At 40.9% G+C, this 12,090-nt stretch overlaps 2 protein-coding genes across 6 annotated transcripts in view; one reads left to right on the top strand and one right to left on the bottom strand.

Moving 5' to 3' along the window:
* Positions 1-12,090, top strand: part of LOC120793341 (plasma membrane calcium-transporting ATPase 1-like) — a 43,700-nt gene that overhangs the window by 5,871 nt on the left and 25,739 nt on the right. For 2 of the 5 annotated variants that reach the window (XM_040133316.1, XM_040133321.1), the window contains exons 1-2: positions 7,921-8,197; positions 9,753-10,043. In XM_040133316.1, coding sequence (XP_039989250.1) covers positions 9,848-10,043 — 196 coding nt within the window. In that variant the 5' untranslated portion in view covers positions 7,921-8,197; positions 9,753-9,847. Of the gene's footprint in view, positions 1-4,074; positions 4,207-5,877; positions 5,930-7,920; positions 8,198-9,752; positions 10,044-12,090 lie in introns of those variants that run through there. The other 3 variants (XM_040133319.1, XM_040133320.1, XM_040133318.1) reach the window with 3 other exon arrangements.
* Positions 1,188-6,155, bottom strand: bet1l (Bet1 golgi vesicular membrane trafficking protein-like). Its single transcript, XM_040133329.1, has 4 exons — positions 6,087-6,155; positions 2,994-3,079; positions 2,523-2,579; positions 1,188-1,642 (listed from the first exon to the last, which is right to left on the bottom strand). Exons 1-4 carry the CDS (start codon positions 6,148-6,150, stop codon positions 1,475-1,477), a joined length of 375 nt encoding a protein of 124 aa, XP_039989263.1. The 5' UTR covers positions 6,151-6,155; the 3' UTR covers positions 1,188-1,474.

The raw sequence follows: 12,090 nt of genomic DNA, 5'->3' as shown, positions 1-12,090 counted from the left end.
CATTTTTAAATTGAAGACTGTATTATAAAAAAGCAAATCATAAATTATTGTCAGTGTATCTCACATAATGCCCGGAACCATAACAAACCATGTAAAACAAAGCAATTATCCCAAACATGTTCTACAATTAAAACTCTTTATTGCATGGGTATTATTAATAATATTAAATTTCTGCTACGGCTGATCAGAAGTCAAGAGCCTGGAATGTGAACACATAGAGAAAGGAAACTCTTTTTAAGCCTTTTAAATCTCCCCCGGTCTCTTTCACCAACTGTATAAGGAATAAAAAAATACTAAATATTAAAAACAAAATGTCCCTGCAAACCATGAACAGGACACGTCCCAACATTTAATAGAAGGAAGGAAACAGGCTGAGGCGCAAACACACACACTGAACTAAAACTGCTCTTTCAGTTACATTGAAACACAACTGAAAAACACTGGTGTATGAATGTTGTTTAAAAAAAAGATACAACAAACAAACTGATGATCACGTGTGGTGTGAACATTTGCCTGTAGCCCTGTCTCCTGTCAATCCACTGCACCCATTTGTAAACATATTAAAACGTCGAACCATCACCTGCTTTGTCCCAGTATATATTACACTGTATGTTAATTGTCAGAAAATTGCATTTTTGCCGCCACAAAACATCCTTAAATACTTTCCGGTTCGGTACTGTTGGGACATAATAAAATGATGTGTGCCGACTCCAGTCAACTTTGGGCTTTGAATAACACTGCCAATTAAACTTTGCAAAGAGAAAGAGCAATGTTTCTTGACCTTTCTGTAGCTGCCTCTCACCCCTCAAATTGGGGTGAGAGGCAGCTGTGAGTTGCTCCTTCATTCCCTTTGCACATTACTCTGTAACCTCAACAGCACACTCAAATTTTGAGTTTTTGAGTATTTGGCAGAGTGGACAGACTAGCTGTGATTCAAAACCTGCTGTAAATGATTGTGTCGTCTGGAACTGAGACAGCTCCTCTACGATAAACCTTATGTTCTGGGGCAAGGTTGTTGTAAGTGACAGGTTCATCAGCCTATCACAGTCAGCTGTGGTGGGTTCCCACTCCCACCTGCATTCATGCACCACCCTCTCTTTGCCCATATTAGGACTTCCAGGCTTGTAACAGCAAAGGCCAAAGTCAGTGTCGGGCAGAAAAACCCTTTAAATCCCGCTGTTTTTTGTTTGTTTGTTTGTTTGTTTTTTGTTATTGGTTTGTGTTTTTTAGACTCTAGTGTTGATGTTATGACCACGACTGCTACTGTGTCCGACACTCCTTGCTGGTGGGTTCAACAAAGCAACGAAATGTTTTCTGTCTGTTTCCTGTTTGTTTTCTCACGTTGGTGCAGAATAAAAAGTCTCCTCCTGGGTAGGCAAACCATAGAGATGATTTAAATCTATCAGGTATGACTTCGGAGTCAAAAGTCTCAGCCCCACATCAAGACCAGCTCCAGGCTGATCTGGTTTTCATGTCAGCGTTGAATCCTGGAGACCAGGTAGTAGAGCAGGAAGAAGACCAGGACCAGGCCCACGGAGACGTAGCATAGGATCCGTCGATTGTCTCTGCTGGATCGGACCATGGTGGAGAAACGCTTTACGCTGCCACTCAGCAGGCCCGTCGCACTCAGGAAGTTTGAGTCCTGAGAGGAGTAGGAGAGGAAGAAGAAGGAGGAAAAAGATGTCTGACTGTGGAGGGAAACTGATTTATCGTGTAATTTTAGGATAAAGAAGGGACTGAACAGAGAACCGGACCTATATTTGAGATAACCTGCTATTTAAGAGCAATTAATCTGCAGATTATTTACTGGATTAACTGATTAATTGTTTGTATTGTAAAATGTTAGTAAATAGTGAAAAATGTACATCACAAGTTCCCTGAGCCAAAAATGATACATTCAGATGTCCTGTTTTGTCCTGCCAACAGTCCAAAACCCCTAAAATATTCAGTTTACTTGTCATGTAAAACAGGCCAGAAGCCCAGACAAGAAAACAGAAAAGCAGCAAATGTTCAGATCTGAGAGGCCGTAACTGGAATGTTTGGTACTTTTGGTTGAGAAGTGACTAGAACAATTTTTTGTATTTTGCCTTTATTTGAATTTGCAGAGTATATGGTTTTGTGGTATGAGCCATAGTCATTTGGCTATCAGGACCCTGATACACCACTACTCTTTTTTTCTTTTGTTTCAGTTTTGGTGAAGTGTTATCTCTGGTGTGAATTCTGGGTCACAGTGACATTTCCAAGCATCGTTTTGGATTGATGGCCAAAGACTTCCGACACGTCTGTCTCCAGATTCACAGAGTAGAGGGGTCGTTGGAGAAACAGGGATTGTTTTGTAGCCATTCAACAACTGCAGTTCCCATGAGGCTTTAAATGTGCACTGATGGCTCAGAAGCATGGAATATGTTGTTGTGACATTCAGAATCAGAAAACAGCATTTTCCAAGGTCATTGCATAAAAATATAAATAAAATAGGGTTAATTATATTTTTCTATATTGCTTCATAGATCAGAAGGACTCACCATGTTGTCCAGATAATCGTTCTGATCCTCAGCTTCTCTGTCGATGTCGTACGCCAGCTGTCAGACAAAGACAAAGAACAGACAAAAAAGTTAAAATGGCAGGTCTTACACTTAAGTTTTCATTGTTTTCAGACAAGGAATGATTAACGACACGAAATAAATCTTTACATCGTCTCAGGGTCAAACAACAGACAGAAGGCAAAACGTGAAAGCAGATTTTGAGAGAGGAACATACAACAGTGGAAGGCCCAGAACAGCAAAACAGAAATCTCATTTTTTATTTATACAACCCAATTTCACAAATCACAAATTTGCCTCAAGGGGCTTTACAATCTGTACAGCATACAACACCCTCTGTCGTAATTCATATCAGTGTCACATTAATACCGACACTGTGTGTGGACTGTATTTTTTTTTTTTTTAAATGATGAAACTGGCGGATGAAGAGAGAAATTGTTTGCTGTCACTCACGGATTTCAGTCTAGAGACTTTGGTGGCCAGGTTGTCAGCCAGCCTCTTGTTTTCAGCATCTAGCATGTCGTCCACAGAGCCATGACCTGGAAACACACAGACACACTGGATTAGAAAAGAAACTGTGGTTTAAGTGCTGACTGCTAGGACAGTGCTAGCCATTTTGTTTTGTAGAGGTGAGGGCAGGGAAACCCTGAACCCGTGAATCCATCACTATGTTTCTGTCTTAAATCCTCAGTAGGTTCTGTAGTTAGGCTCATTCTCTTCATTTACAAATGTGAAATCGATAATTAAACGTAAGAAATATTGGCATAAATTCATTAATTGTTTATTTAACAGGGACAAAGCACAATACATTTAATGTACCAGATATATATATAGGTAAAAGCTAGTTTTTATCTGGAGCCCCCGGGCGGAGGCCACCAGCGATGTGCAGGTTGCAGAAATAAAAGACAACAGTCCGTTGTAGTGAATTAAAACCTTACACCTTGAAATTCAGACACGATAAAACAGAATAGGACAACCTGTAAACAAAAACAACAAAAAAGAGAAGAACAACCTGAAAATAATCAACAGAAAAACAATACTAGTTTATAACTAGGAGTATACCGTCAGTAACTTCAACATCATTAAAAAAAAGACATTTCATCTGTACAAAACATTTCCAACCGTACACATAGTACCCATACTAATACTAAATCAGTTCTGCTTACTGATTTCCAGCATTGCTGGAACACACAGCGATGTAAAGAGACAAATACTTCACTATAAAACCGTATGTAAAAATAAAAATGTATTTTCTTACAAAATGTATCATCATATAAATAATAAAGCTAACCCCTGAATCTTCCTCAGTATCATTTTGTGGCTTCAATCTGTTTAATTTTAAATATCGTGCTGTAGTTTCACACTCCTGGCATCACTGATTCTAGCCAAACACAGCCACGGCGTCATGTAAAATGGTTGAAAGTAAAATGGTTAAAAACTAATTAATATGAGATAAACACCGAATTAAAATGGTGACAGACAAGGAGCCAAAATTGGCGGTCTTTTGCTCACGTCATCAAAAGAGCCAGCGGTGTCCGGTTCTGCGTCGCGGTCCCGCCTGGCCTTTTGGTCCAACGGGGTTTCCCGCTCTGGGTTTTAGCAGCAGGGGTTTTATATTTTTAAACTATTTATGGTTATTCGATTACCTGCCGATCAGCTGTTAAAGGTAGGTTTTGCTTTGTTGTAATTAAATATTAGCATGAACGTATGGTTTTCAGATGAATATAATAAGTAATAAACAGTGTTGCGAACCTGCCGATAGATTTACCAGTTTTTTCGGACCCCTCTAATCACTTTTTCACCCAAAAAAAAAGGACCGCTATACAAAAAGAGGAGAACCGGCTAGCGGGGACGCAGGTTGACAACTCGTTGCGTTTAGTGCCATGAAAGCTTTCCAACAAGTGTTAACGATCCAAAGATGGACGGGCGTCGACCCCGAACGTCCGGCCAAAAATATCAGCGATTCTTAAAAGGCACCCAATCTGGAGACAGCGGCGCGGATGCTAGCAGCTCTGCTGCTGGTGGCCGGGAAGCTAGTCATGGCCAGAGCACTAATTATCAACAAACTGTCACATTTTCATCTGTGCAAAACTACAAAAAATGAGAAGCGGGGGGGCGTCGTCGCAGTAACGCAGTAATAAAGTAATACACGGTCTGTCACCTGTCTATTTAATGTAGATTTGGCTTTATAGTAATTAATAAGAAGGTTTAGTTCAGTAGTCCAGAGTGTAACAATGATTCATTGACTTTCCCCGTATTAATGAACAAAGTTAACGCTAAATGACAGATTATCCGTGGTGGAAAGTAACTACACAAGTACTATCCTTAAGTACAATTGTGAGTACTCATATACTACATTTTATACTAACCCTGCTTTATACGTCTAACGTTACTGCACTAGATTTCGGGGGCAATTATTGCACTTTCCCGTCCACTACATTTATCTGACACCTCTAGTAACTTTGCAAATTCAAATTATTAATTCAAACTATATTCGAATAATAAATGATAACGTGATTATTATAGATTAAGATGCACAGCAGTATATCAAGTAGTTACGATCAGTCTGAACTTTAACAGATGCAACATTAAAGTGATGGTTACACATGAACATGGTTATAATCCAGTTGTAAAATGTATAAGAGTCTGAAATGGGTCCCTCTGCATATTGAGTACTTTTGATACTTGGTTATATTTTTGATGCTAATACTTGTGTACTGCGGATTCTTAGTGCCCACTTAACGATAACTATGTCGTTAAACGGGCCTACAGTTTCACCGTTTCTTGCAGGGATGTGCCACAGCTTGATTGTTGTGTGCCACTTACAAGAAAGGCACAACACTTCCCTAACACTGAGAAGTGCCACTTTCGGGGGATTTAATGTCCAAATGCCCTTAGATCCCAACGTGCCAACGGCCATAGTGGCAGACAAAGAATCGGAATTTGACATTAATACTACCATCGGGCATTTTACAACCCAAGTTTGAGATGTAGGTAAGAGAAAATACACATCGACAAGGAAACAGTCTCCGCCACCAACGCCGGTCTTGTGCCATTGGAGTGTACGTTGCTACACTGTGTGCTAAAGTCACTGACACTGCCCACCGCGTCCTGTTGACATTTCCTCTAGTCTCTCTAAGCAGACCATGATTTTCCTCTCTGTAATTTCCAATAAAACAAGCCAACTCTGTCGCTCAGTCACAAACACCGAGAGTTATTCCTCTTCACAATATTAACGTTTATAATTTTGTGGACCGACTAAACCTCTCCGTTCATAAATAGTCAAGACCTGTTTAATGTTAGGACAGCTAACCAGTGAGTATTTAACAGCTAAACTCCTCAGCTAGTCAGGATGCTGGCTAAGTTCCAGGCTTGTCGTGTGGCGCTAAGTGAGTAACTACAGATCCAGACATATAACACACCGCTGATCCGCTCTTTTTCAATCGGGCCATACACTCCGTCGCACCGGTGTAACGTTAGCTCTGGTCCGCCTGAGACGGTTAATGGCTGAATATTTAGAAGTGAATACGTGTCGAAAAGCAATACCTCTGTTCCAGTCCGCCATGTTGGTGAGTGACGTCACGATCAGCTGTTTACAGGTTTTATTCATGCACGTGACCCCTTTTTTTTTATTTACTTCCTTACATATTTTCCTGCTTGATTTGTATGACCTAAGAACAAAATAAACGTATTATTGTGCATGGAAATTTAAAATAATTGAATATTAATATTATTTTTATATTAATAGAACTGATGATAAAAAAAAGTGTTAATCTGGTTCATTAACTAAATCTAGCAGAGGTTTGTGTTTTGTTTTTTTTTTGTTTGTTTTTGTTTAAAAAGACTGGAGACTCTAAAGTAATGATAAAACACAACAGGCAAAATGGGGCCTAGGCAAAAACAAAACAGTCAGCATCTGCAATGTGCAGTCTAATGAAAAAACAACAGAATGAAACAGTGTGGTAAAATGGTAAAAAGCCATTGTACAAACACATTCAGTGAGAATTCAGACAAATGTTTGCATATTGTGTCAGGTGTGTTACATTGTCCAGTAAACATTCAGTTTCTGTTTGACTGAAACAGGGCAGAAAACTGAATCTCTGAGACACCTGACTACATTGTTCAGATTACTGCTTGTTCTCACACCCTTAACTTTTTCAAGAAAATGGTTTGTTTTGCTGTTGTTACTACTGCTCTCCCCATTCAAAACACCCAGCTCCTGGATGTACCACTCAGACAGGTACAACAATAAACTGCAGTAGATAGAAGGTTTTCCTTGTCACAAGGGGACTCATGTGTGTTCTGTCTGCAGTGTGTTGACTATGTGTGACCACCGGATGGCAGCACACACAAACTGTACACCCTGTTGAGCTGACCCCAGGTCAACTTACCCAGTGCTGACTGAATCAATTCACCCAGAATTAATTTGTCAAGCAAGTTTCTTTCCAGGACTTTAATCTTCTTCATGAGATGAATTTATTTACTTGAACCGTAACAGTGTCTGTCTTAATCAACCTCAGGTCTGAGGTGCAACATGCAGTTAAACGTGTACTAGATAAAAAATGTATGTCAGAAATTTGTATCAATCATGGTTTTGTTGCAGCATGACTCCAGAGCTCTGATAGACTGGTGAATGTGTGGGGACGTTGCCAGTTCCTGGCTTATCTGTCCAACGAGACCTTAACTATTACTGTGGTAGGGTCAAAAGTCGCTTTAGCTCAGTGTGAAAACACTATCATGAAGATACGAAACAGCAATATCATCTTGCGTGTGTGTTCAGTTAATCCTCTTGTTTCTCTATGTGCTGTAATCCACCTTTGTGTGTATGTGTCTGTCACGTGTGTGTGTGTGCCACCTGACGTCAGCCTGCATCACTGCTGCTCAGAGGGTGGGGGGAAGGGAAGTGTGAGTTTTGTGTGTGTGTGTTTGTGCCTGTAACAAGTGGGCTTCTAGGCTGTTTCTTGGTGTTTTCTTGTGGTTGCTTCCTTTGTTTTAAAGTACACTCTGCCATCCCTGTCTTCAGTTTTTTCGTCTTCTCCTCAAGTCTGTTAGATCTGGGTCTGTTCCTCTCAGCAAGAAGAGCTTCAGAAGCAGCAGGTTTTTTAACGTGGTCTGTGTAGACCTGGGCAATGTAGACCTGGTGTGTCCAGGCCCAGTGTGTGTAGACCTGGTGAGGGTAGACCCAACGTGCTCCTATTAGCAGGAAGAGCTGCATTAGCAGCAGGTTTCGATGTGGTCTGTGTAGACCTGGGCTATGCAGACCTGGGCTATGCAGACCTGGTGTGTGTAGACCTGGTGTGTGTAGACCTGGTGTGTACCTCTCAGCAGGAGGAGCTGCAGCAGCAGTCTCTCTGGCGCTCACTGAAGCCACAGATTGTCTAATTAGATTAGGCGAGGCTTTCCTCAGATAATCATTTAGCCAGCTCCTGTTTTTTCCTCCGATGGAGCGCTGCTTGCAACTGTGAGCTTGCTGAAGGTCAAACTGTATTTCTAAAAAACAGCCTGGTTTTGGGGGTAAATTGTGGTCTAGGAGCAGGTCTGCAGACTGTGGCTGGGTTATGGGCTGTTTCTGGAGCAGTGCGTGTGACGTTGCTCAGAGTAATCGGACTGTCGCTAATACCTGCTGCTGCTAACAGGAGGCGATGGGGGAAGTTTCTGTAAGTAAAGCCTTTCTTCTTCTATGCACTGCAGTAATGAAGTGACAATGTTTTTTCTGAAAAGACTGGCTCAGAATAAATTTTCAGTCAAAAAACCTGAATACGCTTCCTCAGTGTGGAGGGCTGGCTGCTGAATTTATTCAGCCCTTACACACAGCTGTAGTTTGTGTAGTTTCATGTACTGCCGGGAGCATTAGTTCATTAGTAACTGAATAACAGATCATTTCTGCAAAAAAAAAAAATCAAAATTTACAGCATTACATGCATTTCCTTTTTGTGAATTGAATTTCTGTGTGTTTTTTGACTGTTGGTTGGAATCACTAATTAAGATTTAGTTTTGTACAGTGAGCAGCAAATCTTTATTCACCAATTTGACTGTCATGACTTTTGTCAGCCTGGTCACCTCTCAGCAGCTCTTTTTTTTTCCTTTCCTTCAGCCTTAAACAGGCCGCTTCTCTCTTGCTCAGATTAAGCCTCGGCTGACTGATTGACACAGATTACAGTTGAAGGCGCAGAGGTCACAACCTGTGAAGAACAAATATAAAAGCTTTTCAGTTCACACATCAGCATGCACAGTGCTCTACACCACAGAGATATCTTTTCAGGCTCAGTCTGTTCAAAGTGAATCAAGAGTTAAAATGTTATGATTACTTATTTGTTACCTGGGGTTAAGGAACGTAGCAATCTACAGGATGGAGGTTGAATCAGATACATTGGGTCTACTGGGACATATTGGGTTATGTGGTTGATTGTGGGCTTTTCACTCATACAGCCTGTTACTAACAGTGATGAGGTGAGACGATGTAACAAGCACCAAGCTAGACACTTAAATGTAGTAAATGTTGAGCTTAATCAGGAGAATTCAAAACTGAATACACTTGAAATGTTGTTTTCCTGATATTATTTATCCTCCTACTGCCCAGGACAAAGAGACATTTTTAGAATATTTACTGTCATTAAATTTGTTTTTACCTTGATTTAATGTTCACTCTGGCTGCTGCCTTTGAGTAAGGTACTGTGCTCAGGGCTGGAGTTGGTTCCTGGGCTACGATGGGTCAGAAATGGATTATGGGATAGTTAACTATTCACACATGACATACACCTGTGCCACACCCTGCATTTCAGGAAGAATTCAAAGTTTTTCAGATCTGTTCAACAAAAGCTCGTTAAGCCACAGTAAATGCGGAATTTTTTAAAAATATTAAAATCATGTTAAATTTAGATTCTTTCCTGATTGCTAAACGGTGTGAGTGATATTTGAATGTGATTTTTTTAAAATTACTTTCAGCTGAATCATATCATAAAAATATCAGAATCAGTCTTTTAAAACCCCTCGTGTAATTTGCATGTAATTGCATGTAAAAATAATTAGTGAGTATAATCCCCCACATCCCAAGAAATAATACTGAGGATATGACCTTGGTGCAACCAGCCACAACTGTTAAGTCCAGTCATGCCCTTTGTGTGGTAATATTTCTACATTTTACCCCTTGAGTTATATATTTGTTTTCCAATGAAGCTTCTGGAATAACCTCATCTATCTATCCCCCTACAGTCACAGAGTCCCTGTAAGGCCAGATCTGCACCTCAGGCCCACCACTGAGACTTTGTTTTTTGGGAAGGCCTCTGTCGAGTCCCAGAGGAGGAGACATGGCCAATAACTCTTTTCGTGGGTCCAAACATGGCCAACACGATGAGGCCAACCACGAGGCGGAGTTCAGCTGCTCGCTGCAGGAGCTGCGCTCGCTCATGGAGCTGAGAGGAGCGGACGCACTTACCAGGATCCAGCAATGTTACGGAGACATTAATGGACTGTGTGCCAGACTGAGGACGTCACCTGTCGAAGGTAGGTATCTTCAGAAACTCTGCTTTTGTCTTTCTAAAGCAGCAGGGTTGTCTGCCAGCTGGAGCATCACAGCACCAGAAATGTGAATCAAAAATCTGCCACAGACAGTGTCTAAATACCGTGTAGTTTTTTCAGTTATAGCCACGATGGTATGTGATGATGTTTTAGGCTCCTCCACCAGTGACTCACATACCCCTCCCCCTGCTGTGGACACCAACAGAGGACATATAAAGTTTAGTATTTACTTTAGTTTAGCTTGAGGGACTGTTGACTGTGTGAAGGTCAAAGTCAACTGTGACCTGCAGCTTTTGTTGATCCTGCTCCGCTCTCTTGTCAGCTTCAGGACAATATGAGAGTGTGTTCCAGTCTGTAAATACTGCATTTAAATTAAGAGAAATTCAAATGGAGGATTCACAGCAGCAAGGGCAAAATTATTTTTCCATTTTTCATTTTGCAGTTTCAGTGATGTGATGTTAGAAGGAAATCATTTAGTGGTTTGTTGGGATTTGTCCAACATCAGCAGTGAACTGAGGTGGAAACTTTTGGGGATGCAGTGAGAAAATCACGGTGTGTATCTATGATTCGGGATGCACTGATCATTTGATCAATTAGTCATTTTATTCGTATTTGTTCTGACAGAGTCTTCATTAAGCAGACTGGGTATTGATCAGATGTCACCAATCAATATTAAATGCAGTTATGTTAGGTTTTTTTTTTTGTTGTTTTTTTTTAATCATTGTTTCCATTGATTCCAATCTATGAATGTGGCTGCAGGTGTAGACAGAATGCTGATGAACAAACAAGGTAAAGTTGTGCTATGATGTCTCAGTGGACTCAGTATGTCTCGTGCTGACCAACAGACGGCATGCCTTGGTGGACTCAGTGTGTCTCACACGTCTGCCCTTTGACATCTTCCTCCTCATCATTAATTAATTCAGTCTGCCTGTCTTGCATGCACTCAGTAAACACCTTCAGTGTTTCGACTCCTGCTGACTGAGAGAAGTAAAATGTCAGCAACAGCTTGAAATCGGTGGAAAATCCATCACACTGCTTCTCTGTGTCTCTGGGGTGTCAGCTGGGGGGTAGATCCGCTAACTTTCAGTGTAATCCCACTCACCTGAAAGCACATAGCATGCTCTGTGCTCCGCTCGCTGAGTTTCATTTTCGCACAACATGAAGAGAAGTGCTGGGTTAAAAACCTGCTGAGTCTGACCGAGTCAGCTGAGGTCATGCATCTGCTGCAGTGTCCAAAGGGACCTGAGCGTGTCCCGACATGTTGTTCTGCTCCACAGAGGAAACCAGTCTGTTCTCTGCTCCCACACAACACCACACTACTGCAGACACGCAAACACCAGGCATGTTAAACCATGTGTCACATTTTCAAAAAATCAAGTTCAAATGAAAGGAATTAACATGTTATTTGTTTAAATAAATTTCGATGCAACCCACGTTGCCAAACCTTAAACTATGTTAAGATAAATTCCTGTATGGTAACTGTAGACAGTTCTTCTTCACATTATTGCTGAGTTGTTTGCTGTCAGGATTATTTGTTCAACACAGCTTGCGAGTTTACTAAAGTGTTTGTTAAAGATGAGAACAACGGTCTGGTTTTACAGAGGACCACAGGACATTCACTGGATCAGATTGACAGTGTATTTTGGGATCACCCCCCACTGGAGTACATCACACAGCCTGTTGAGCTAATACACAATACATTTTAAATTCAGACAGATTGGTACGAATTTAATATTAAATCTTTTTCTACATTAGCACAGTAGTTTGAATTTTAAAAAAATTGTCACAGTCCTCATGTGCACACAGCCTCAGAGCTCATAGGTTTCATCCTCTAAAAAACTTATGAAAAAACACTTTGCAAAGTTCTGTGAACTTATTTACAGTAGGGGCACATCAACAAACTTCTGCTCAGGGCCCCACGACAGGTTAATCTAGCAGGGGCCATCTCCCAGAGAACTGAAGCTGTGAGCTTTTAACTGGAATTATTCTCTGTTGTCTTTGACTTTAAAGTTTTGAAGATCAAAACAAACAA

The sequence above is a fragment of the Xiphias gladius genome, chromosome 8, assembly GCF_016859285.1.
Source record: "Xiphias gladius isolate SHS-SW01 ecotype Sanya breed wild chromosome 8, ASM1685928v1, whole genome shotgun sequence".
Classification (NCBI taxonomy): Eukaryota; Metazoa; Chordata; class Actinopteri; order Istiophoriformes; family Xiphiidae; genus Xiphias; species Xiphias gladius.
The sequence above is the reverse complement of the archived record's forward strand: the minus strand, read 5'-3'. Positions and strand labels throughout refer to the sequence as shown.

Bases quoted from the DNA above. Each gene is read 5' to 3' on its own strand.
- bet1l (XM_040133329.1), bottom strand. From the start codon at position 6,150: ATGAATAAAACCTGTAAACAGCTGATCGTGACGTCACTCACCAACATG. The intron at 3,080-6,086 runs GTATTGCTTTTC...GTGTGTTTCCAG, and splicing joins CATGGCGGACTGGAACAGAG to GTCATGGCTCTGTGGACGAC. The intron at 2,580-2,993 runs GTGAGTGACAGC...TTTGTCTGACAG, and splicing joins AAGTCTCTAGACTGAAATCC to CTGGCGTACGACATCGACAG.